The sequence below is a fragment of the Heterodontus francisci genome, chromosome 15 (assembly GCF_036365525.1).
Source record: "Heterodontus francisci isolate sHetFra1 chromosome 15, sHetFra1.hap1, whole genome shotgun sequence".
In the NCBI taxonomy this organism is placed as follows: Eukaryota; Metazoa; Chordata; class Chondrichthyes; order Heterodontiformes; family Heterodontidae; genus Heterodontus; species Heterodontus francisci.
The window spans coordinates 6,414,611-6,441,454 of NC_090385.1; the positions used below are offsets into that span (position 1 = coordinate 6,414,611).

Genomic DNA, 26,844 nt, shown 5'->3' on the forward strand with positions numbered 1-26,844 from the left:
ACATACTTTTAAACAGTCATATTTTGAAGGTTCAACACCTACCTGCAGCCTGCCTTTGTCTGCTGGCTTGCTCACAAGTTTTACCACAACATCAGGCACCAAACTAACAGTTATTAATAAAATTATAGTGAGCCATGCTGAAACAGAAGTCAGCATCTGTGCAAACACAAAGTACATTCTTTGTTGGATCAGGAAAGGCCTATCAGAAAGAAATTGAAATAATTAGGTCTGGTATTCTTAAGCCACACACAATTCACATGCAAAAAAAGTGAGCAAAGTATGCTTGCACACTATGAAGTTTTTTAGCACTCCTTTGAGGTTGATATTGATTGGATGTAAAAACCTAGACCATTTACAGGGAATACTGTTAAAATCCACATTAAACCAGTGAGATCTACCAATAATCTTGTCAAGCGACCAGAGATGTGAATGTATCATTATATGAATTATAAAAGCATTCCAACTAAATTACATCACTAAAATTAAGTTGTGCTATAAAAAAAAACAATGGTTACATTCAATGCCATCAACACTTTGAATACTGAATAGAACTCACGTGAACATGCAAGAATTTCTGTTCTTTTCAGAGATTCCTGAAAACAAAGCCCTTTTAAAATGTAATCGATTTGTGTGGATTTAGCAAAACATTGATATTCCAGGAATGCAGAATTATGGCACAATTAAAATAGTACACTTCCAGTTATGTTACACACTTATTTATCCAGTAGAAACCAGAAACAACAAAATGCTTATGTTGTGACAAGTATTGAACATATAAAATTCAAATGTTCAAAATCTTAAATGTGCTCTTGCATTCTCTGGTCAAATTTACATTCAATTCGGGTGCACTTGTTGGCCATCGGTAAAGAGTTCATTTTATAAATTGCAAGATGGCATCACCACACTGCTTTAACATTGGGAGTGTTATCTATCAGAATGGAGAAATATGGTATTAGGTCTGCGACCAACAAATAACATTTCATCAACCAAGCTATTTTTAAAAATAAACTCCCACTTGATCTCATCAGATGAACCGAAACAAAATTTTCAATTAGAAGTTTGGCAAGGTGTAATGGTACTGCGGATATTTACATTTACTTACCAAATGATGCCTCCCCAAAAGAAAGAGAAGACGACAAAAAAGGCTAAAGAACCCCATATTACAAAGTGGTTGACCCATGTCCAGTATCGAGTGTCCAATACAAGCTGAAAATACAATAAAAGAACAATGAAAGATGAAGGTTGTGTAATTAACACCAAATACTTCAATTACTTGCATGCATTATTTTTCTTTACTATTCTAAAACTTACTCTAAAACCAAAATTGCAGTAGTTATGCAAATAAAAGATTTTATCAGACAAAACGGTGAATAGAAAACAATTATCTGCCTGAGTTCTAAAGTCAAGAGCATTAAAATGTGTCCAAATAATGCCCAATTAATTCTGAATGTGCCATAAGAGTAAGCAAATGAAAGCTTGCTTCAGTAACAGTTCTTTTAAAATTCATGAACTCTCAAGTATTCATTGTTTGAGCCAGTGTTGATACAAAATTTACAATGCATATAGAAAGCCTGTGGTGCCAAACCTTCAGCTTTGCAGAATTAAGTTCAACTAGCATTGCTTCTATTAAACATAGCATGACAGCGTAATACAGTAAAGATCTGACTCATTTATAAAGCAAGGTACTGATCACACTGCAGATGCTAGAAATCTGAAATAGAAACAGAAAATATTGGAAATATTCAGCAGGTCTGGCAGCATCTGTGGAGAGCGAAAGAGTTAAAATTTCAGGTCAGTGACCTTTCATCAGAAAGGTCGTAATGAAAGGTCACAGTCGTGAAATGTTAGTTCTATTTCTCTCCACAGATGTTGCCAGACCTGAGTATTTCAAGCATTTTGTGTCTTTATTTTAACACTGATCAAGAATTACTTTAAGGTTCAGCTAGCAGATGTCTGAATGCTACCTAAACAAAGAGAAAAAGAAATGCTTGCCAGCACAAAGTCAGATGTCCTCCATCATTAGATCATAAGAACATAAGAAATAGGAACAGGAGTTGGCCATCAGGCTTGCTTTGTAATCAAGAAGATCATGGCTGATCTATCTCCCCCTGATCTCTCTCATCTTTACTTTCCCCATTTCCAGATTCCCTTAGCATCCAAAAATCAGATCTGACAGTGCAATGTGTCTATTCTAGAAAAATTATGGGAACTTTTGCTCCATCATGCCCAAAGTTCCAGGTGGTACAGGCAGAATTTAGCGAAATACAAAACAGATGTTGTGGCAGCTGAGTGATTTTTGTGTTAAAAGATACAATTAAAACTAATTGTGTTATATCACCATGTTCAAAGCAAAATTTACAAAACTGAATACTCCACTTTTAAGCAAATGGGCCTACTGCTGTGATTCCATTAAGGCGTACAGGGTGATTTGACTTTTAATGATAGGTTGTTACGGTTAACATTCCAAGGTGGAGTTTAAGTAGCTCCATATACATCAGTTCTTAAATCTCCTGCGAGAAATGTGTCAATGTAAGACATTTAGCTCATTTCCTCCAAGGTTTAAACAGCTAACTCACTGTTTGGTATAAACTACTGTTAGGACCTGAGGAAGGGGTCTCAGGATCCCCTCTTGCCCCTTTCCTGCTTTGGCCATAAGTTTTTATCTATTAAAAGACTGTGCTTTTAGTTTACCCCCTCATTGAGTCCTTTGTTCACTGCACTCTAATTGTAATTGCAAATGAACCAGTCAGACAGGTTTTCTTAGGTTTAAACAAGATGTAAGCTTATTAGCCTTATCAATCTAATTCGGTTTAAAAATTACTAAAATACGCAACGCAGCCACACTAGCATGCACACATGAGAAACACTAACACAAATAGAGGAGAAACAAAAATTGGGGTTGAAGTAGGGTTGGCAATAAATAGAATTCGGTTACTGGATGGTCATGTCCTTGACACAATGTCCTCCACTGAAGTTACAGTCTTGGAGTTCTCCCTGGTGTACAATCTGACTTTCGTCTCTGGTACCAGAAGACTGAAGAGGTGCTCTGTCTTGAGGCTTATACTGCTACCGTGGGTCGCTGGGAATTTACTTGAGAGAGGGGGCAGGTGAGAGAGCGGCAGGGGGGAGTGAGTGAGTGAGTGAGTGAGAGAGAGTGAGAGAGAGAGAGAGAGAGAGAGACCTTCCTCCTTGGTTCTCAACTTGCAGCCTGTTACTTTTCTGTGAGGCACAATGCAAACATTCCCCAGGCTGGCCAGCAGGTCATGTGACCATTTCTGTTTGCAATAGCAACTTCTCGGAGCGTTGCTGCACTTCAGAGTCTTCCAGACACTCGGTGGGGTGAGGCCAGGGGTGTGGGGGAGGGGGGGGGGGGCTGGTGGTGGAGGTTTGTCTCTTACAGAATCATGGCTCTCAATGTCTTTTGAGCGTCATGATTGACAAAACCCATCTTGTTAATTGAATCAGGGAGCACTTCCATTGTCTCTCCATGCAACTGTTTCTCAGAATGCAAATATGCAACCATGTATTCAGCTCGTTCGCTCTGTTGGTTGTTTTATGCAATGTCCGGTAAAAAAAGTGCTCCATATGACAAAATTAATATGCTTCCATTTAGCAGGTGTGATTTCTGTCATACTACAGATAGGTATCCCATCAGAATCATAGAAATCACAAAGTGTAAGGCACAGAAAGAGGCCACTTGGCCCATGGTGTTTGTGCCGGTTTTTCTACATTACCTGTTCAGCAAACTAATATCCTACAATGACATGGACTACTTTTCCCTTTCTTTCTCACAGCAACCATTCTTTGGCCAAAAATAACATTTCCAATTTAATTCCTGGATGTTGCCAATTTTGTGCTCTGGAGTGCACCCACTGGGAAAAAGAACAGAGGTCAAACTCATTTTACGTGCCAGCCTTCCAGTCAGAAGAGACCCTTTCATCCTGCCTGCCAGTGTACTGTGCCAGTCAGCACATTTCACTCAGCAACATGCAGTTTTTTTCCCTCTTTACCTAGGAAGAGTTTTAGAAAATGAGATCAAACAGGAACTTGATATTTAGACAAAAAGAAATCCTAAACAGGTTTATTAAAGAAAAAAGGACTTGGCAAGGAGGAAGTGTTAGACATATACACAGTTTAAGGGGCCACATTTCTTTTTTGCACTGTAAATATACATGAGTGATTTCAGAAATCTGAAAATACAGAATAAAGGAATTCTCAGTATATATTAGAAGGAAAGAATACTGAATCTGGCCATGTCAGGGCGGCACAGTGGCGCAGTGGTTAGCACCGCAGCCTCACAGCTCCAGTGACCCGGGTTCAATTCTGGATACTGCCTGTGTGGAGTTTGCAAGTTCTCCCTGTGTCTGCGTGGGTTTCCTCCCACAGCCCAAAAGACTTGCAGGTTGATAGGTTAATTGGCCATTATAAATTGCCCCTTGTAGAGGTAGGTGGTAGGGGAATATAGGGACAGGTGGGGATGTGGTAGGAATATGGAATTAGTGTAGGATTAGTATAAATGGGTGGTTGATGGTCGGCACAGACTCGGTGGGCCGAAGGGCCTGTTTCAGTGCTGTACCTCTACTACTACTACTACAAGAAATTTTATTTATTCATGCACAGGATGCCGATGTTGTTGATAAAGTCAGCATTTATTGCCCATCCATAAATGCCCTGGATACAAATAAATGGCTTGCTAGGCCATTTCAGGGGGCAGTTAAGGGTTAACCACATTGCTGTGGATCTGGAGTCACATTCAGGCCATACCAGGTAAGGACAGCAGAAATCCTTCCCTAAAGGACATTAATGAACCAGATGGCTTTTTATGACAATCTGATAGTTTCATGATCATTACTGATACTAGCTTTTATTTCCAGATTTATTTAACTAAGTGAAATTAAATCCCCCAGCTGCTGTGGTGGGATTAGAACTCATGTCCCTGGATCATTAATCCAGGCCTTTGGATTACTGGTCCAGTAACATAACCACGACGCGAGCATATCCAACAAGATTTAGTGCTGTCTTTGTAAGACTTAACAGACTTGCACCAAATCCCCCTCTGCCTTATTTGAACAAAAGCTTTAGCCCTGGGTTAACACCTGTTTTAACAGTGCAGAGAAGAATTTTGAGTGCATTAGGCATTAGTACAAGGACAGCATCAATATTGGTTTCTATCTTTCCATGGCAAACAAATCAATTGATTTCTAAACTGTATGCTTTTAGGTTGCACAGAAATCAATCTTAAATATTGTGTTTTCTGATCACCAGAAAATTAAGCTTTTTTTGTAGTTTTGACGTGATACTACATCCCAGAGACCATCATGTTTTCTGTGGTTTCTGAAGTTAGGATACGGTGATCCACATCCTGTATCGTTGTTGCCTGGTGCTTTCGTGACCCAGTGACAAGTCTCCCCAAGATTTTTACTTCAGCCTTCCCAGGACGTATCTGTTTTTTGTACAAAGGGTAGGTGGGGTGTTAGGTTAATGTTTCCTATGGTCTTTGTCATTGGCTAGAAAATACTTTTTATCAACTTTGGGGTTTGGAAAGGAATTTTCCAGAGTTATTCTTCTCCCTGAATTGGCTCAGGATTTTTATTTTTAATCTGCTTCTTCTCCACCGCACCCCCCAACTCTCAGAAGATTACAAGGCTTTTGATGGATGCAGAGTACTGTGGGTCTGTAAAGCTTGCTGAATGGGACAGACTTGATGAACTAGCTGGTCTCTATCAACCTGCCTTTATTGCAAGTTGATGCTCAGTACCAGTCCACAACAATGCAGCCAAGGTCAGCAACTCAGCAGACTTGAAAAATTAATTTCAGTGTCCTATTGCCTTATTAAATTCTTTTGAGGATGTGACAAAACACATTGATGAAGGAAGAGCAGTGGATGTGGTGTATATGGATTTTAGCAAGGCATTTGATAAGGTTCCCCATGGTAGGCTCATTCAGAAAGTAAGGAGGCATGGGATACAGGGAAATTTGGCTGTCTGGATACAGAATTGGCTGGCCCATAGAAGATAGAGGGTGGTAGTAGATGGAAAGTATTCAGCCTGGAGCTCGGTGACCAGTGGTGTTCCGCAGGGATCTGTTCTGGGACCTCTGCTCTTTGTGATTTTTATAAATGACTTGGATGATGAAGTGGAAGGCTGGGTTAGTAAGTTTGCCGATGACACAAAGGTCGCTGGAGTTGTGGATAGTGTGGAGGGCTGTTGTAGGTTGCAACGGGACATTGACAGGATGCAGAGCTGGGCTGAGAAGTGGCAGATGGAGTTCAACCTGGAAAAGTGTGAAGTGATTCATTTTGGAATGTCGAATTTGAATGCAGAATACAGGCTTAAAGACAGGATTCTTGGCAGTGTGGAGGAACAGAGGGATCTTGGGGTTCATGTCCATAGATCCCTCAAAGTTGCCACCCAAGTTGACAGGGTTATTAAGAAGGCGTATGGTGTGTTGGCTTTCATTAACAGGGGGATTGAGTTTAAGAGCCACGAGGTTATGCTGCAGCTCTATAAAGCCCTGGTTAGACCACACTTGGAATACTGTGTTCAGTTCTGGTCGCCTCATTATAGGAAGGATGTGGAAGCTTTCGAGAGGGTGCAGAGGAGATTTACCAGGATGCTGCCTGGACTGGAGGGCATGTCTTATGAAGAAAGGTTGAGGGAGCTAGGGTTTTTCTCATTGGAGCGAAGAAGGATGAGAGGTGACTTGATAGAGGGGTACAAGATGATGAGAGGCATAGATAGAGTGGATAGCCAGAGACTTTTTCCCAGGGCGGAAAGGGCTATCACCAGGGGGCATAATTTTAAGGTGACTGGAGGAAGGTTTCGGGGAGATGTCAGAGGTAGGTTCTTTACAGAGAGAGTGGTGGGTGCGTGGAATGCACTGCCAGCGGTGTTAGTAGAAGCAGATACATTAGGGACATTTAAGCGACTCTTGGATAGGTACATGGATGATAGTAGAATGAAGGGTATGTAGGTAGTTTGATCTTAGAGTAGGTTAAAGGGTCGGCACAACATCGTGGGCCGAAGGGCCTGTACTGTGCTGTACTGTTCTATGTTCTATTCTACAGTGCCCTGCTCTGAATTGATCAGTTTTAGATAAAGTCTGTGTAATTTAATATCAGTACTGCAGAGCAGAGACCTGTTATCATCATAGCATGCTAGGAGGAAAAAGATAAATTTCTTCATAATTCTGATGCATATAGCTTCTGATTTTAAATATGAATACATAATTAAGGCAGAACTTCCCTTTAAGGGTGGATGCTGCACAATCTTGCTAAACTTGAGATAAAACTGTGCCAGGGGCACGGTGTTAAAAAGAATGAAACAAACTGAAAAGAACTTGATTTTCACATCTTATATTTTCAGTAAAATATAAACAATTTTAAAATGCACAGACCTTCAAATTAACTGTAAATACCAAAACAGTGAAGACAATTGTCCCTAAAGTCCAGTTTCCATAAACCTGCAATAGATAACACAAAGTCAGACACTGCATACCAGCTAAAAACACAAAAGGTTAACTAATAGCAAACTGGAATGCAGCAAACATTTAATTCAATTATAAAATCCAAAATTAAACAGCAATTGAAAAATAAAATCCTGACTAGTTATTGCCAATAGGACCTTTTAGCTTACAAAGCTAAAGACAAACTAAAACACTCTTTGCAGTTAATGTTGCAACAGTCAATGCAAATAAAACGTGGGGTGGCGCAGTGGTTAGCACTGCAGCCTCACAGCTCCAGCGACCCGGGTTCAATTCTGGGTACTGCCTGTGTGGAGTTTGCAAGTTCTCCCTGTGTCTGCGTGGGTTTCCTCCGGGTGCTCCGGTTTCATCCCATATGCCAAAGACTTGCAGGTGATAGGTAAATTGGCTGTTATAAATTGACCCTAGTGTAGGTAGGTGGTAGGGCATATGGGATTACTGTAGGGTTAGTATAAATGGGTGGTTGTTGGTCGGCACAGACTTGGTGGGCCGAAGGGCCTGTTTCAGTGCTGCATCTCTAAACAAAAAAAATAAAAACTGTTCAGTACAGGTTGCTATGGGAATGAAAGGTTTTGGACCTATCTCTGTGCTGACCCTCCTCCAGAATGGAATACTTTAAGGTTTTCAAGGTGGGCAAGTTTACCAAATTTCAATTATACACAAGTAAAATGTTATAGTGTTTGTTAACATGAATAATGAATTACAAAAAAACCCCTTCAAAAATAATCTATTTATAGAGGGTATACTGGAGTGAGTTGCAGATTTATGTCCACAACTACAGACCATTAAGTTACCAATAACGACAGGAGGTGCTACCCCTCATACTGGGGTCGAATCAGAAGTGCTGTCATCAACTTTCCCTCTCTCACACAATGCTTGGCTCAAGAGCAAGACAAGTGGAGGCCTAAAAGCAGTTCACACATGTTTACTGCAGTTAGTACATAGCCTGGAATGATTTAAAAAGATGTGGAGATGAAAAAAAAACTTCCTAAATAGAGGGGGTATACCTTCACAAAAATAATGGTATTTTCAAGGTAATGAACCCCTGCAATAAGATTCCATAACATTCGTTGTAAGGCACTGTCCTTTGAAGAAACATTAAACAAAGGCCATCTGTTCCTCTGATGCAGATGGACAATAAAGGTCACATGACTATCTGAACTGAGAGTTCTCCCAGTATCCTGACCAACATTCCGAACAACATTCCACACACTATCTGTACCAGAAAGAGGTTAACTAATCATTTATATATTTGTTGTTTATGGGATCTGGCTGTGCAAAAAATGGCTACTGTATTTACCTATACAAGAGAAACTGCATTTCAAAGTCAATTGTGTATAAAGGGCTTGTGGATCGTTCTAAAAGAACTGAAATCTCTTTGTTCTTTGTACCAAGTAAGTACAATGAAAATATAAAATATTTAATATATCAAGATAGCTACTTGGTTTCCAAGTATTTTGTGCCCTTATTCACAAACTGCTTAAATGACCAAAGTTGACAAAATGAAACAATTACTAATGAAAGTAATGTACTGACCTGACCATTCCCTGCAAGGGCTGAATTGTCGTAGAGGAAATAAGCCCCAAAGAAAAATATTAGCCCATTAAACAGCCCTAGAAATGTCCAATAAAGGAAAGGTTTCCACTGCAGCGATGCATTATTGGCAATATTCCTGCACAAGATGGAAAAAAATCATAGGTATGGCACATCTATACTAAGATTGCAGATTCCCTCAGAACACTGCTTAACGTATCAACAGAAAATGCAAGATCATATATTGCACACATTTACATTACCTGCACTTATAAGAGCTGTTTAACACCAGTGACTGAAATGATTGCAAAGACAACGCTTGCCATTAATACTAACCAGAAGAATATCTAAAAGGACTTGGGCTGTGTACATTGCTCTGAGATGTGCTCCCCAAAACAGTGGAGCAGGCAGTTAAGAAGGCTAATGGCATGTTGGCCTTCATAGCAAGAGGATTCAAGTACAGGAGCAAGGATGTCTTGCTGCAATTATACAAGGCCTTGGTGAGACCACATCTGAAGTACTGTGTGCAGTTTTGGTCTCCTTATCTGAGGAAGGATGTTCTTGCTATGGAGGGAGCGCAGCGAAGGTTTACCAGGCTTATTCCTGGGATGGCAGGACTGACGTATGAAGAGAGATTGGGTCGATTAGGCTTGTATTCGCTAGAGTTTAGAAGAATGAAAAGGGATCTCATAGAAACCTACAAAATTCTTAACAGGACGGGACAGACTAGATGCAGGAAGGATGTTCCCGATGGCGGGGGAGTCCAGGACGAGGGGCCACAATCTAATGATGAGGTAAGCCATTTAAGACTGAGAGGAGAAGGGATTCCTTCACCCAGACAGTGGTGAACCTGTAGAATTCTCTACCACAGAAAGCAGTTAAAGCCAAATCATTAAATAAATTCAAGAAAGAGTTAGATATAGTTCTTAAGGCTAAAGGGATCAAGGGATATGGGGAGAAAGCGGGAACAGAGTTTGGATGATCAGCCATAATCGCATTAAATGGCGGTGCAGACTCGAAGGGCCGAATGGCCTACCCCTGCTCCTATTTTCTATGTTTCTAACACAAACTGCCAACAAAGATGTAACTGATAAAGTACCAGCCCCTCTGAAGTATACAAAAGCACACCTCCTGAGGTTAGGGCTGCAGTGAAAAATAAAATACTGCACTTCAGTGAAGCACAAAACCCAAAGGGTGACAGAAGAATTTCTTTAAGAACTTTTTCATTCATTCACGGGATATGGACGCCGCTGGTAAGGCCAGCATTTATTGTTCATCTTTAATTGTGCTGGATATACCCGAGTGGCTTGCTAGGCCACTTCAGAAGGCAGTTAAGAGTCAATCACATGTAGGCCAGACCAGGTAACAGGCAGATTTCCTTTTCTAAAAGACATTAGTGAACCAGATGGGTTTTTACAACAGTCCTGTAGTTTCATGTTCACCAATATTGATGCTAGCTTTTTAATTCCAGAATTATTTAATTAACTGAATTTAAATTCCCCAGCTGCTGGGTGGGATTTGAACTCATGTCAAGATCATTAGCTCAGGCCTCTAAAATACGAGTCCAATAACACAACCACTAATGCTATTGTGACTACAAAGAAATCTGAATAGTTCTCAAAGAGTCTTGTCATATATATTTCCATGTTAAACTTGCAACAGTAGTCATGCAAATCCAACAGAAAACAGTAGTTAAAAAAAGTGACAATGGTTTTGCCTATACCACTGCCATGAATATTGAACAGAATGATGATCTAAATTTTGTTGGATCCAATGAACAATAACACTAAAACCCAATGTCTCAAGACATGCACTCAAACAATATCCACCTACAAATAATCAACTGCATTTAAATAGCTCCTTTTACATAGTAAAATATCCTAGGGTACTCCACAAGGGCATTATCCAGCAAAATTTGGCACCAAGCCACACAGCAGATATTAGGACAGTTATATTAAAAATGCAGGACACAGTGCTGACTCAGCTTAGATGCTGGTCAGACGCTGCCCATTAGGCCCAGCACCTAATGTTTAAACAATGGCAGAGGTGCCGGCAAAGGGGGGAAGAGGAATGTGGTTGGCGTGGGGGGTCTACGGTGTGAAATCAAGGAATGGTCCAGTATATTTGGTCTGACAGCTCAGGCTATATCAAAAATTTTGATGAAATAGTAGGCCAATTTTCTTTTTGTAAGCAGCTCAGCAGCTGCCTCCCTCGCCTGACTCCCCAGACCTAGTATGGCATGGCTTGCCAGGACAGCCCAGGGAGACCTTTCACAGCATGCAAATATCCCTGGGGCCAAAAACAGAGGCATCTCTGGGGTTGGTGGACCTTTCCCCCCCTCAATGTAAAGCCTTGGCAGAAATAGACAAGCCCTGATTGTTACATTCTCTGAAATTCTGAGCAGCAAAGCACATGATACATGGCATGGTACATTCAAGGAGCTTCTCCAGTAAGAACAGGTCGACTGTTCAGAGACAATTCTGCATCCTGAACTGCAGAAGGAAGCTCTGTAAAAATGAAAGCAAAAATCCCACTGGACAGTCTCCCTCATCAAATATGTATCCAGGTATAGGAAGGCTATGTGAGACAGCAGCTTCAGAGACAATTCTTGGAACTGAAAGTGGCTTAAGAGGTAGAAACAAGAGTGAGCATTACAGGGACAGTTAGCATGGAGAGAGAGAGAGGAGAGAAGAGAAGAGAGAAGAAAGAAAAAAAAAAGAGGGAGGGGAGAGAGAGAGAGAGCACACAAGTGAATGTATGCGTGTCTATTCTTCCTTCTCCATGGAAGGACAAAAGCATGTTACCCTCATTCTCCACAGTGTCTGTGTCTACGTGCCTCTCCACTGAATCACAGTCTCCTGATAAAAGTCCTCAAATTTAGGGTACATCACAAACTAGAACCAGACAGAGCATGAAATTAAAGTATTAGAACAAGAATTTTTACAACAGCCACTTGCAGGGAATGGATGAGGCAACACCCATTTTACATACTCCAAATTGGGAGTGTGCTTGGGAAAGCTCAGAGACATTATCACAAGCAGCTTAACAGGTTTTGTGGGATTTCTAGTCCTGGTCGTGCAGCTGCCATGTCAAGATACTTGCTTAGGCTAATGCAGCTCCTGTTAATGTCACAAAGTGTATCAAAATACTCCACAGGGCTATTAGCATTAGATCTTTAATAGATAATGATTTATTACTTACCTGTAAAGGGAGGGGTCTTTTCTCAGCATTTCGATGCTTACATGCTGCTCCAGTAGACCATACAACAGAATTGGTAGAGAAGTGAAGCAAATATTATAAAACGTGAGATAAGTTGCATCATAGAGTGGCTTATGGGAAGAAAGAGTGAAACAAAAAGTAGTTAAGTGTAAAATTCCACAACTGAAATAATAACAAAATTGCTCAGTTTTAGCTTTTATAGTTCACAGAAGGGGATGGGAAAAAGGAGCAAAGAAAGGGGAGGAAAAAAAAAGTGAAGGATTTAGTTTATTGTTCAACCCAAAGAAATGTGAAGTGGAACCCAATTTAGGTTTAATTCTTGACTACAGTTCTTTGCAGCTATCCTTCCAGGTCAAGGACATGCTTACAAATCATTGGCACTTGCCACTAAATCAATAACACAGACCAACAGAACATTACTAACCTGCTGAGAAAATCCGCAGAAGAACTGGTACAAAAACTGAGGCAAGATAAAGCAAAGATTCTGTAAAAGAAAACATCACCGAATAAACTGGGCAAGTCACAGATAAGTGCCTTAGGACATTTTATTACGCTGCTGGCACTATATAAATGAAAACAATTGTTTAATCAGTCCAGCTCATGTTTTCATAAAAAAACCATTAATACTCCCAGCAAAACATTCAAGAGATTTCAGAAATAGTATTTTTTAATGAAAAGAAACTAGCTGCTGTTTGTACAAAAAAAAAAAATCAGACTAGTGAATGATACTGGAGCATGTACTCAACAAATATTTCGTTATACAGCATTTAGTATTCAAAAGCTTTAACCTAAAGACTGCTAGGAAGGTTCAGGAAAGCTCCCACCTCCCCAGAATAGACAACTTTCTTCATTTTCAGCTCATGCACAGCGATGCTGAAAGAAATTCCATTATTATAGTGACAAAGCTAATCCAAACTAGTAAATTCCTAAAATATCATAACAATTAAACACTACCTGTGCTTATTCTGTCATCCCATTCATCCTTGCTTTTCATTCCCCTACCCAAGTCTCAAACCTTTAAATTCAATTTTACTTTTCCCTACCCGAGAAGACTCTTGTAAAATCACTCACCTTTTCTTTTCATCTTGGACACGAGCAAAGATTTTACAAAAAGGTTTTAACTAGCTTTAAAGGGCCATTACAGTCAAAGGCCCACATTCTAAAAGTTCAGCTGGTTCTGGAAAGCATACCCAAACCTGGAAGGGCCACTGTCGGCAGTGCTCGGATCGGTGAAGATATCTATCAGCCATGGCTCAGTGGCAGCAGTCTCGTCTCCAAGTCAGAAAGTTGAGAGCTCAAGCCCCATTCCAGGGATTGAAACACAATCCAAGCCAATTGTCTTTTGGATGAGATTAAACTGAGGGCCCACTTTCCCTCTCAGATGGATGTGAAAGATCCCATGGCACTATCTGAAGAGTAGGGGATCCTTCCCAATATCCTAGACAACATTTACCCCTCAACCATCACCTAAAACAGATGATCCTGTCACTTATTTAATTGCTGTTGGTGGGGAATTGCTGTGAGAGAATTACCTGCTATGTTTCCTACATTTTACCAGTGACCACACTAACATGATTCAGGCAGAGACAGGCGAGCATACATGGTTTGCAGAGCAGCTGCATTAATACGAACATTCGAATTAGGAGCAGAAGTAGGCCATTTGGCCCCTTTAGCCTGCTCCGCCATTCAATAAGATGATGGCTGATCTGTTTGCAATTCGAATTCCACATTCCCATCTACCCGATAACCATTGATTCCCTTGCCCAACAAGAATCTAACTATCCCCGCCTTAAAATTATTCAATGACCCTGCCTCCACCAGCTTCTGAGGCAGAGTGTTCCAAAGTCGCACAGCCCTCAGAGAAAAAACTTCTCCTCATCTTTAATTTTAAAACAGTGCCCCCTAGTTCTGGACTCCCCCACATCCTTTCCACATCCACCTTGTCAAGACCATTTGGGATCTTATATACTTCAATCAAGTTTCCCCTCACTCTTCTAAACTCCAGTGAAAACAAGCCCAGACTGTCCAATCTTAACTCATAAGACAACCTGCTCATTCCAGGCATCAATCCAGAAAACCTCCTCTGAACTGCCTCCAACGCATTCACATCCTTCCTTAAATAAGGAGACCAAAACTGCATACAGTATTCGAGATGTGGTCTCACCAATGCCCTGCATAACTGAAGCATAACATCCTTACTTTTATTTTTAATTCCTCTTGCAATAAAGGATAATATTCCATGAACCTTCTTTATTACTTACTGTACCTGTATACTAACTTTTTTAACTCCTGCACTAGAATAGCTAGATCCCTCTGCATCTCGGAGTTCTGCAGTCGTTCTCCGTTTAAGTAATTTTATGCTTTTTTATTTTTCCTGCCAAAGTGAGCAACTTCACATTTTCCCGCATTATACTCCATCTGCCAGATTTTTGCCCACTCACTCAATCCATCTATAACTATCTGCAACCTCCTTATGTCATCACAACATACTTTCCTAACTATCTTTGTCATCTGCAAATTTATTTACCACGCCATCGCTCCCCTCATCTAAGTCATTAATATAAATTGTAAAAAGTTGAGGCCCCAGCACAGACCCCTGTGGGACTCCACTCGTCACATCCTGACAATCAGAAAAGGACCTATTTATGCATACTCTCTGTTTTCTGCCAGCCAATCTTCTATCCATGCTAATATGTTACCCCCTACACCATGAGCTACTTCTTCTTTGGGCCTCCTTATCTCGAGAGACAACGGATACGCGCCTGGAGGTGGTCAGTGGTTTGTGAAGCAGCGCCTGGAGTGGCTATAAAGGCCAATTCTGGAGTGACAGGCTCTTCCACAGGTGCTGCAGAGGTATCAGTCCACCTTTCGGACAATGACCCTGAGCTCCAAGCACCCATTGAAGCAGGCAGACTGTGGCGGGACAGAACCTTATTGACCGGGGGCTGCCCGGTTTGAGGCGGGCGGTAGCTGTCCAGTGAGGTGCAATGACCTCTCCCACCGACAAAGGCAACCCGTGGCGCCCAGTTTCTACGCCAATTTATCTGGACTTATAACCCGTAACTGCTGCCTTCCGTGTTGTTTCAGTCGCTGTGAGGCAACTATGGAGTGCGGCAAATTGTCAAGTGCCTTCTGGAAATCCAAGTACAGTAAGTCAATGGGCTCCTCTTTATTCACAGCACATGTTACTCCTTCAAAGAGCTCCAATAAATTGGTTAAACATGATCTCCCTTTCACAAAGCCATGCTGACTATTCCCGATTACCTTGAGTTTTTCTGTGCCCAGCTATAGCCTCCTTAATGATCGAATCTACCCCCTTCCCCACAACAGATGTCAAGCTAACTGGCCTATAGTCACCAGTTTTCTGCCTCCCCCCTCCCTTCTTGAATAGAGGGGTTATATTTGCTATTTTCCAGTTTGATGGAACCTTTCGAGCGAATTTTGAAAAATTATCACCAACGCATCTACCAACTCATTAGGCACCTCCTTTAAGACCCAGGATGAAGCCCATCAGGACCCGGGGACTTGGCAGCTTGCAGCTCCATCAGTTTGGTCAGTACCGCTTCCCTGGTGATTTTAATTTCACCAAGTTCCTCTCTTCCTTCCACCTCCTGATTTACAGCTATTATTGGAATGTTTTTTGAATCCTCTATCATCTTCTTCTTTGGCCTCCTTGTCTCGTGAGACAATGGGTAAGCGCCTGGAGGTGGTCAGTGGTTTGTGGAGCAGCGCCTGGAGTGGCTATAAAGGCCAATACTAGAGTGACAGACTCTTCCACAGGTGCTGCAGAAAAAAATGTGTTTTCGGGGCATTTACAGTTGGCTCTCCCCTTGCGCTTCTGACTTTTTTCCTGCCAACTGCTAAATCTCTTCGACTTGCCACACTTTAGCCCCGCCTTTATGGCTGCCCGCCAGCTCTGGCGATCGCTGGCAACTGACTCCCACGACTTGTGATCAATGTCACAGAACTTCAAGTCGCATTTGCAGACGTCTTTAAAGCAGAGACATGGACGGCCGGTAGGTCTGATACCAGTGGCGAGCTCGCTGTACAATGCATCCTTGGGGATCCTGCCATCTTCCATGCGGCTCACATGGCCAAGCCATCTCAAGCGCCGCTGACTCAGTAGTGTATATAAGCTGGGGATGTTGGCCGCCTCGAGGACTTCTGTGTTGGAGATGTGGTCCTGCCACCTGATGCCAAGGATTCTCCAGAGGCAGCGAAGATGGAATGAATTGAGATGTCGCTCTTGGCTGACATACGTTGTCCAGGCCTCGCTGCAGTAGAGCAAGGTACTGAGGACACAGGCTTGATACACTCGGACTTCTGTGTTCCGTGTCAGTGCGCCATTTTCCCACACTTCACATAGTGGAGACAAAGACAAAATATTTGTTCATTTCATCTGCCATTTCCTTATTATCTACTATTAACTCCCCATTCTCACTCTCTAGTGGTCCAACACTCACTTTACTTGCTCTTTTCCTTTTTAAATACATGTAGAAACTCTTGCTATACATTTTACTTTGCTAGCTAGCTTCCTCTCATACTCCAATTTCTTTCTCCTGATTAAACCTTTTCGTCATTCTCTGCTGTTCTTTATATTCTGATCAATCATCTGACCTGCCACTCATCTTTGCGCAATTATACATCTTTTCCTTAAATTTGATGTTTTATTTAACTTCTTTAGTTAACCATGGATGGCGGGTCCTCCTCTTAGAACTTTTCTTTACAGTAGGAATCTACTTATCCTGAGTATTCTGAAATATCCCCTTGAATGTCTACCACTGTTTCTCTACTGATCCATCTCCTAAGGGGTTGCCCATTTAAGACAGAGATGAGGAGAATTTTTTTCTCTGAGGGTCATGAGTCTTTGGAATTCTCTTCCTCAAAAGGCAGTTGAAGATAGATTTTTGATAAGCAAGGGGGTGGAAGGTTATCGGGAGTAGATGGAAATGTGGAGCAATCATTTCAGCCATGAACATACTGAGTGGCGGAGCAGGCTCGAAGGGATGAGTGGCCTACTCCTGCTCCTAATTCATACGTTCGTATAGCCTAGTAACCCAGGTTTTAAGTATAATTTAGAAATTATAAAGTTAATAAAGAATATTCTTTTCCTAAAATAGGCAGCTAAACCCAAACATCCCACTACAAGCCCATGGACTTTAGAACCACACTGTGAATGGAACTGTAAGCCCGCAAGACCAAAACAAATCTAGCACCATATTGTCAAATCCAATAGTTAAATGGATGCGGCAAATACCTATTTAATTTTTCAAAATGTTTCAGTGCAAAGGTATAACAGTTTCTCCTGAAGACTAATTTGGCTAAGGCAGTGAGTAGAAGGGCCAAATAAACCTGTTTGCTATCTCAGACAGGGCAGAGGTAAACCCATTAGAACTGGTCTCAGTGTCCTTGGGTAAGCGACAAGAAAAGAAATTATACAGGATTCCTGCACCTAATTATTATCCAACTGATCCCTGTTGGATTTGCAAGCCACAGGTCGCGAGTTCAAATTCTGCCATGACAAGTTGAGAGATTGAATTCAATAAATCTGCCATTTGTGTGCTGGGGCCAGGAAAAAGAAAAATCACGAAAGCTGCCAGATTGCTGTAAAAACTTAACTGGTTCACTAGTCACAGAAGATTAGCCCTATACTGCCTGGCCTATAAATGACTCCAGTCCCACACTATATGGGCGACTCAACGTCGCTGAAGTAGTCTAGCAAGCCACTCAGTTGCAAACAATCACCAAAGTTCAATAGGGGGAGCAGAAGCAATTGGATGAACCTCTCAGTAAAATAACAGGATAAAGTATTAGTCAAACTCAGCCTAGTCAATCCTGCGAAGTCCTCCTCACTAACATCTGGGAACTGTTCAAGCAACATCCTGACACAGTTGTACTCAATGTTGAAGATATCTAAACAAGTATACTCCAGACTCTTCCATCACCATCTGAGTATGTCTTTCGCCACCACCTTCAGCTGACTTATGAATGATTCTCCCTCCATCATTTGATCAGGAGTAGAGGGCAGATATGATTTTTCTTGTTTATTCATTCTTGGAATGACAGTTTCCTTGGAAAGACCGGCATTTATTGCCCATCTTGAATTGCCCTCGAGAAGGTGGTGGTGAGCCACCTTCTTGAATCACTGTTATTCATATGGTGTAAGTACATCACAGTGCTGTTAGGAAGCGAGCTCCATGATTTTGACCAAGCAACGATAAAGCAACAGCAATACAGTTCCAAGTCAGGATGATGTGCCACTTGGAGGGGAACTTGCAGGTGGTGTGCCCATGCATCTGCTGCACTTATTCTTCTAGGTGGTAGAGGTCATGGGTTTGGAAGATGCTGTTGAAGCAGCCTTGGTGAGTTGCTGCAATGCATCTTGTAGATGGTACAAACTACTGCTACTGTGCGCCGGTGGTGGAGGGAGTGAATGTTGAAGGTGGTAGATGGGATGCCATTCAAATGAGCTGCTTTGTAAGGTGGTAGATGGGACGCCGATCAAGCGAGCTGCTTTGTCCTGGATGGTGTCGAACTTCTTGAGTGTTGCTGGAGCTGCACTCATCCAAGCAAGTGGAGAGTATTCCATCACCCTCCTGACTTGTGCCTTGCAGATGGTGGACAGGCTTTGGGAAGTCAGGTGGTGAGTACGTGCCACAGAATTCCCAGCCTCTGACCTTCCCTTGTAGCCACAGTATTTATATGGCTGGGCCAGTTAAGTTTCTAGTCAATGGTACCCACCCCAGGATGCTGTTGATGGGTAATTCAGAGATCGCAATGCCGTTGAATGTCAAGGGGAGATAGTTAGATCTGCTCTTGTTGGAGATGGTGATTGCCTGGCACTTGTGTGGCACAAATATTACTAGCCACTTAACAGCCCAAGCATGGATATTGTCCAAGTCTCACTGCATGCAGGCACGGAATGCTTCAGAATCTGAGGAGTTGCGAATGGCACTGAACACTATGCAATCATCGATGAACATCGCCCTTCTGATGGAGGGAAGGTCACTGATGAACCAAATGAAGATGGTTGGGCTTAAGACAATGGACCCCGTGAACTTTTTTTTAAAACATTCGTTCATGCAGCAACACCCTGGGACAGAGATGACTGGCCTCCAACAGCCACAACCATCTTCCTTTGTGCTAGGTATGAGTCCAACTAGTGGAAAGTTTTCCCCTAGATTCCCATTGGCTTCAATCTTGCTAGGGGCTCACGTGCTACACTCGGTCAAATGCTGCCCTGATGTCAAGGGCAGTCACTCTCGCCTCACTTCTATAAGTCCATGTTTGGACCTTGGCTGTAATGAGGTCTGGAACCTCTTGCGGAACCCAAACTGAGCATCGGTGTGCAAGTTATTGCTGAGTAGGTGCCACTTGATAGCGCTGTCAATGACACCCTCCGTTGCTGTGGTGATGAAAAGTAGACTGATAGGGCTGTAATTGGCCAGATTGGATTTGTCCTGCTTTTTTGTGGACAGGACATAACTGTGCAATTTTCCAGAGTATATGCCAGTGTTGTAGCTGTACTACAATAGGATGATTCCACATTAATTCACAATTCTTCCAATAATGAGGCAGCTCATACCAGCTCAAACACACCAAGGCTCCTTAGACAGCATCTTCCAAACCCACGACCGCTACCACATAGAAGGACAAGGGCAGCCTATGAATGGGAACACCACCACCTACAAGTTCCCTTCCAAGCCGCACACCATCCTAACTTGGAACTATAGAGTCATAGAGAGATACAGCACTGAAACAAGCCCTTCGGCCCACCAAGGCCGTGCCGACCATCAACCAACCATTTATACTAATCCTACATTAATCACCCATTTTCCCTCTCACATCCCCTCAATTCTCCTACCTACACTAGGGGCAATTTTGTTTTTACAATGGCCAATTTACCTATCAACCCGCAAGTCTTTAGCAATTATATTGCTGTTCCTTCACTGTCACTGGGTCAAAATCCTGGAACTCCCTCCCCAACAACACTGTTGGTGTACCCAACCCACATGGACTGCAGCAGTTCAAGAAGGCAGCTCACCACCACCTTCTCAAGGGCAATTAGGGATGAGCATTAAATGCTGGCCTAGCCAACGACACCCACATCCCATGATCGAATAAAAATGCCTTCAGAAGGACTGACAAGTGGCAGGTAATATTTGTGCCACAGGAAATTACCATTTTAAACACCTTCCACCCAACCAACACCACCACCAGCACTGCCAAGTCCACCCCCATTAAAAAATTGGGGTGGTGAGGAAATCGTTTCACCAGAAGCTTTACTGGACCAGCCATATCGATACAAAGAATAGGGTAGAATGCGGGTACTCTGCAATACATGATGCATCTAACTACCTTTCAAAGCCTCTCCAACATCTAAGACTGAAGTCAGCAGCTGCTCCACAACCAGCACACTGTGCCTGCAGCATGCAATATCTAGATGATGTACTGCAGCAACTCGCCAAGCTAATTTTGACAGCACCTCTGTTGCCCATGACATTTACCACCAAGGGCAAGAACAGCAGTGACATGGGGCCACACCACCCACTGATTCCCCATCCCCAAAAATTCTCCTTCAAAGTCACCTACCATTCTCACTTGATATATTGTTGTTGCTTCAATGCTGCTGAATTAATATCCTGAAATTCCCACCCTAACACCATCTCAGGATTCCACCACCATAAGGGCTATAGCAATTCACCTCCATTTCAGCCAACTTACCAGTGGTAGCCAAATTTCAAGAATTATTAAAAAGCGTGTTGCATGAACGTTGGGCAAGGACAAGATTCACCTTGACTCTAGAGGCACCATTAATGGAATAATCTGGCGATACTCCTTGAATAGACTCTGTGTGGTCATTTGTGTGCGGTACAAGAGTGCAAGTAGCCTTGTGTTGAATCAGAGATCATCCAGGAGACCATGCCTCCAGGAAGGGAAGGGATGGAAGATAAATTAAATAGCGGACGAGGGGCAGAGGGTGGGGGAGGCAAAATAAAAATATAAGCAGCAAGTTAATATGGTACCGTAAACATTGATCGACAGGTATACTGAAAGGCATACCTTGTAGAAGAAATACTGCACAAGATGTGATATCCGAATGTAGTACAAATGTCCATGAACAAGCAGAAGCTTCTGTAGGTGTTTAAACTTTGGTATTGCATAATCACTATTTCTTGCTGCTTGACGGCCTTCCTTGCCTTTTAAACCTGAAATAAATGAAAGGAAGACCATTTAAAACAATTTAAACTATGCATGGACCACCACTTCAACAACCAGAAGACAGAAAAATAAAAGTTGCTTATTACTGCCAGTCACTAGAGGCCAACTGTAAAGAATGCCTTACGCCTGCTGCAGGGCAGCAACATTTTGGGACAAGCAAAAAAAGTTATGAGGGGTGGGGGATGGGAATGTGAGAAGGGACGGCTGCAAGAACAGGAAGGGGGAAGCATTTTTATTATAATGCCCTCGACCATCTATCCAATATTAAAAATGACGTTTAACAGATATTAAAACAGAAAGTGCTGGAAATACTCAGCGGGTCTGGCAACATCTGTGGCGAGAGAAAGTTAACTTTTCAGGTACGTGACCTTTCATTCTTTTCTCATCGTAAATCTTTTCTGCAAATTCACTAACATCACGGCTGATCATCTACCTTAACTCCACTTTCTTGCCCCATTCCCAAATCCCTCGATTTCCACTATATAAATCTACTGAATATTGATTTAATCTACTGAGTCTTGAATATACTCAATACAAAGCATCCACTGCCTTCGAACCACAGAACCAGAGAAAAGTTACAGCACAGAAAGAGGTCATTCAGCCCATCGCTGCAGCGCCTGCTGAAAAAACTAGCCGCCCAATCTAATCCCACCTTCCAGCAACTGGTCCGTAGTCTTGCATGTCCAGGCACCTTTTAAATGAGTCGAGTGTTTCTGCCTCTGCCATCGATCCGGACAGTGAATTCCAGACACCCACCACCCTCTGGGTGAAAAAGCTTTTCTTCATGTACCCTCTAATCCTTCTACCAATCACCTTAAATCTGTGCTCTTCTGGATAGACAATTATAAAGATTCAAACCTCAGTGAAGAAATTTCTCATCTCAATCCTAAATAGCCAATCCCTCATCCTGAGACTATGACCTTTAGTTCCAGACTGCCCAACCAGGGAAACAGCCTCCCAGCATGTACCCGGCCAAGTCTTCTAAGAATTTTATATGTTTTATCATCTCATTCTTCTAAACTCCAGAGAGTATAGGCTCATTCAACTCAATCTCACCTCAAAGGACAGCACTCTCAAACCAGGACTCAATCTAGTGAACCCATTGCACCCCGTCTATGGCATCTGCATCCTTCCTGAGGTGAGGGGACAAAAAACTGTTCACAATATTCCCATAGCTTGAATGTTGATGTATAGAATTCCCTATGGAACTGCTGCAGGACATCTCAGTAATTGGCATGAATAGAGTGGCTCGCTGGAGTAAGAGAGGCATTGCTTAAATGGAAAGAATACAAAGGCAAAATGGAAGGTTCGATGTTCACAATAATCTTCATGAAAATGCAAAGATGAGGTAAGAATTACTCATGAATAGTATTACCAACTACTGATCACTCTTATAGCACTGTTCCAACTCCAAAATAAGTTCTCTTACCAATCCCAACATGTGCCTCTAGAACCATGCTGACATCATTTGCACCATCACCAATTGCTAAAGTTATAGGATGCTCCTTTGTGTTCTTCACCAATTTTACAATCTAATGAAGAAAAAGAATATAAAGAGCTTTTAAGCCAGCCAAAACGATTTCTGGTTGCAGTACACGTTTCACTGTGTTGTCAAATAATGCTTTGCATCTGGGTGCCAAATTTACATAAATGAAAGATACAAGTTGTGGTGCTATGCAAATGTAATGGCCAATAGTTTTGCAAGGTTACGGGGTGAATGTGGTCTTCAGCAGTAGCACAAAACACGTGATATCCAATTGACAACTCATTTTACACTCTGCCTGACTTTCCTTTCCATTAAAGGAAATTGGGCAGGGTGTAAAACAGCCTGCTGATTCAATCTCACCTACTTCACACTACAGCTGAAGACCAAATTCATCCCTATGTTGCAGGTCAATAGCCAGTTTGTTTTCTAAGTAAGTTCTTGGAATTAAAACAACTACTTTCAGTTATATATCACCTTGCAGAAAGGGATACATCCCAAAATATTTCAGAGATATAATACAAAAAGGAGATTAGGTGACCAAAAGTTTGGTCAAAAATGTGGGTTTTGAGGAGGATCATTGTTTTATTTATTTCTTTATTTAGAGATACAGCACTGAAACAGGCCGTTCGGCCCACCGAGTCTGTGCCGACCAACAACCACCCATTTATACTAATCCTACATTAACCCCATATTCCCTTCCACATCCCCACCATTCTCCTACCACCTACCTACACTAGGGGCAATTTATAATGGCCAATTTACCTGTCAACCTGCAAGTCTTTGGCTGTGGGAGGTAACCGGAGCACCCAGTGGAAACCCACACGGTCACAGGGAGAACTTGCAAACTCCGCACAGGCAGTACCCAGAACTGAACCCGGGTTGCTGGAGCTGTGAGGCTAACCACTGCGCCGGCTGTGTTAGGATCTAAAGTTCTGTTATTAGATGATAAATACCTGGTAGTTCAAGATAATAAGGTGAACAGGTGTTGGGTGTTAATTAATTATCTGTATTCAAGAGTGTATATATAAAGAGCCAGCCAGCACTGGCTAGTGGTGTTGTTTGGAGAGAAGTAAGCTCTATGGTAAGCAATTAACAATCTCCACCAAAGCATCTTAGTCTCAGTGTCTTCACAAACAGGCTTGGAAATTTCTCTAACAATCAAGAGGTGGAGAAACAGTGGGGCTTAAAGAGGAAATTTCAACATGAGGCCTACAGGGCTGAAACCACAGCAGCCAATTGTTGGGCAAAGGAACAGGATGTACAGGGGGCCAAAGACAGAGGAGCAGCAAGTTTGGGGGTGGAGAGCTTGTAGGGTTGGAGGAGGGTAGACAGATGGAAGCTGAGATCATAAGTGGGTTTAAATACAAGAATGATCATTGTAAATCTGAGGCACTGGGAGAACAAGAGCTAACGTAGGTCAGCAAACACAGGAGTCACACGTAAGTGGGGCATGGTGTATGTTAGGATGTGGGCAAGAGGTTTCGATGAGCTGACAGTTACTGAAGGTGGAGGATGGGAAGTCAGCCAGAAAGGAACAGTTGAGCCTGAAGGTAAAAAAGGCACTGACAGAGGTTTTCGGTGGTATTTAGGCTGAGCGAGGGGTAGAAAGGGATGGTATTCGAGGTTGAAGTAATCTTTACGGAACGGATATTGGTTTCAAAGCTAAAGCTCAGCATTGAATAGGACACTGAGGTTGAGACAGTGTGTTCAGACTGGGACAGTGGCAAGAGAGGACAATGGAGTCATCAACAAGGGTGAAGAGTTTGAACCAAGGGCCGCAGATTCTGGTTATAGTCTTGCAGCAGCTTATTCGGGAGCAGAGAGCGCGAGTGAGTGATCAGCTTGGAAGGTCCGTTTCAAAGTAAACTTAATTTCCTTTTATTTTCGGCGGAGACCAGGGAGCTGCTGGGTAAGTAAAACCCTATATATTTGGGCCGTTTCTGAACCCGAGACACTACACGGGTAGTGTCTCCCACCTGCCCTCCTCCTCTAACCAAAAAAAAAGGACTCGGTGGTGTGTAGATAAGGTAAGGCTTTTTCTATTTCTCTTTTTTTTTTAATCGTGTGATTGGTAAAAACTTTTCGTTCCTTTTTCATTTAACTAAGTTAAGCTTAAGATTAAAAATGGCAGGAGATCTCAGACCCGTGTCATGCTCCTCTTGCTCAATGTGGGAGCTCAGGACACGGCTGATGTCCCGGACTCCTTCACGTGCAGGAAGTGTGTCCAGCTGCAGCTCGTTAGACCACATGACGGCTCTGGAGCTGCGGATGGACTCACTTTGGAGCATATGCAATGCTGAGGTCGTGGACAGCACGTTTAGCGAATTGGTCACACCGCAGATTAGGATTGCTGAGGGAGAAAGGGAATGGGTGACCAAAAGGCAGAGAAAGAGCAGGAAGGCAGCGCAGGAGTCCCCTGCAGTCATCTCCCTCCAAAACAAGTATACCATTTTGGATACTGTTGAGGGAGATGGCTCACCAGGGGAAGGCAGCAGTAGCCAGGTTCATGGCACCGTGGCTGGCTCTGCTGTTCGGAAGGGCGGGAAAAAGAGTGTAAGGGCTATAGTCTTCGGGGATTCGATTGTAAGGGGAGTAGATAGGCGGTTCTGTGGTCGAAAACGAGACTTCCGAATGGTATGTTGCCTCCCAGGTGCATGGGTTAGGGATGTCTCACATCGGCTGCAGAACATTCTGAAAGGGGAGGGTGAACAGCCAGTTGTCATTGTGCACATAGACACCAATGATATAGGTAAAAAACGGGATGAGATCCTACAAGCAGAATTTAGGGAATTAGGAGCCAAGTTAAAAAGTAGGATCTCAGGAGGTAGTAATCTCAGGATTGCTACCAGTGCCACGTGATAGTCAGAGTAGAAATTAAAGAATAGTCAGGATGAATGCGTGGCTTGAGAGATGGTGCATGAAGGAGGGGTTCATATTTTTGAGACATTGGGACTGGTTCTGGGGGAGGTGGGACTATTACAAATTGGACTGTCAACACCTGGGCTGGACTGGAACCAATGTCCTTGGGAGTGCTTTTGCTAACGCTCTTGGGGAGGGTTTAAACTAATGTGGCAGGGGGATGGGAACCAAATGAGGAGGTCAGTGGACAGTAAGGAGGTAGTAACGAAAGCCTGTAAGGAACTAGATAATGAAGTCAGCGTGACTAAGGGGAAGAGTAGGCAGGGAGCAGATGATGAATACAAAGGGAGTGGTGGTCTGAGGTGCATTTGTTTTAATGCAAGAAGTGTAGTAGGTAAGGCAGATGAACTTAGGGCTTGGATTAGTACCTGGGAGTATGATATTGCTATCACTGAGACTTGGTTGAGGGAAGGGCATGATTGGCAACTAAATATCCCAGGATATCGATGCTTCAGGCGGGATAGAGAGGGAGGTAAAAGGGGTGGAGGAGTTGCATTACTGGTCAAAGAGGATATCACAGCTGTGCTGAAGGAAGTCTCTATGGAGGACTCGAGCAGTGAGGCAATATGGGCAGAACTCAGAAATAGGAAGGGTGCGGTAACAATGTTGGGGCTGTACTACAGGCCTCCCAACAGCGAGCGTGAGATAGAGGTATAAATATGTAAACAGATTATGGAAAGCTGTAGGAGCAACAGGATAGGAGATTTTAATTTTCCCAACATTGACTGGGATTCACTTAGTGTTAGAGGTCTAGATGGAGCAGAATTTGTAAGGAGCATCCAGGAGGGTTTTCTAGAGCAGTATGTAAATAGTCCAACTCGGGAAGGAGCCATACTGGACCTGGTGATTGAAGTTTCAGTAGGGGACTACTTTGGGAATAGTGATCACAATTCTGTAAGTTTTAGAATACTCATGGACAAAGACAGAGAGTAGTCCTAAAGGAAGAGTGCTAAATTGGGGGAAGGCCAACTATACCAAAATTC

The 26,844-nt window shown here is 42.6% G+C and overlaps 1 protein-coding gene across 5 annotated transcripts in view; it reads right to left on the bottom strand.

The window, feature by feature from the left end:
* Positions 1-26,844, bottom strand: part of LOC137377477 (phospholipid-transporting ATPase IG-like) — a 195,097-nt gene that overhangs the window by 34,002 nt on the left and 134,251 nt on the right. For 4 of the 5 annotated variants that reach the window (XM_068047102.1, XM_068047105.1, XM_068047101.1 and 1 more), the window contains 8 exons: positions 22,886-22,988; positions 21,298-21,443; positions 12,659-12,718; positions 12,217-12,344; positions 9,019-9,154; positions 7,396-7,461; positions 1,103-1,206; positions 43-199 (listed from right to left, as the gene is read on the bottom strand). In XM_068047102.1, the coding sequence (XP_067903203.1) occupies positions 43-199; positions 1,103-1,206; positions 7,396-7,461; positions 9,019-9,154; positions 12,217-12,344; positions 12,659-12,718; positions 21,298-21,443; positions 22,886-22,988 (900 nt within the window). Of the gene's footprint in view, positions 1-42; positions 200-556; positions 594-1,102; positions 1,207-7,395; positions 7,462-9,018; positions 9,155-12,216; positions 12,345-12,658; positions 12,719-21,297; positions 21,444-22,885; positions 22,989-26,844 lie in introns of those variants that run through there. The other variant, XM_068047106.1, reaches the window with a different exon arrangement.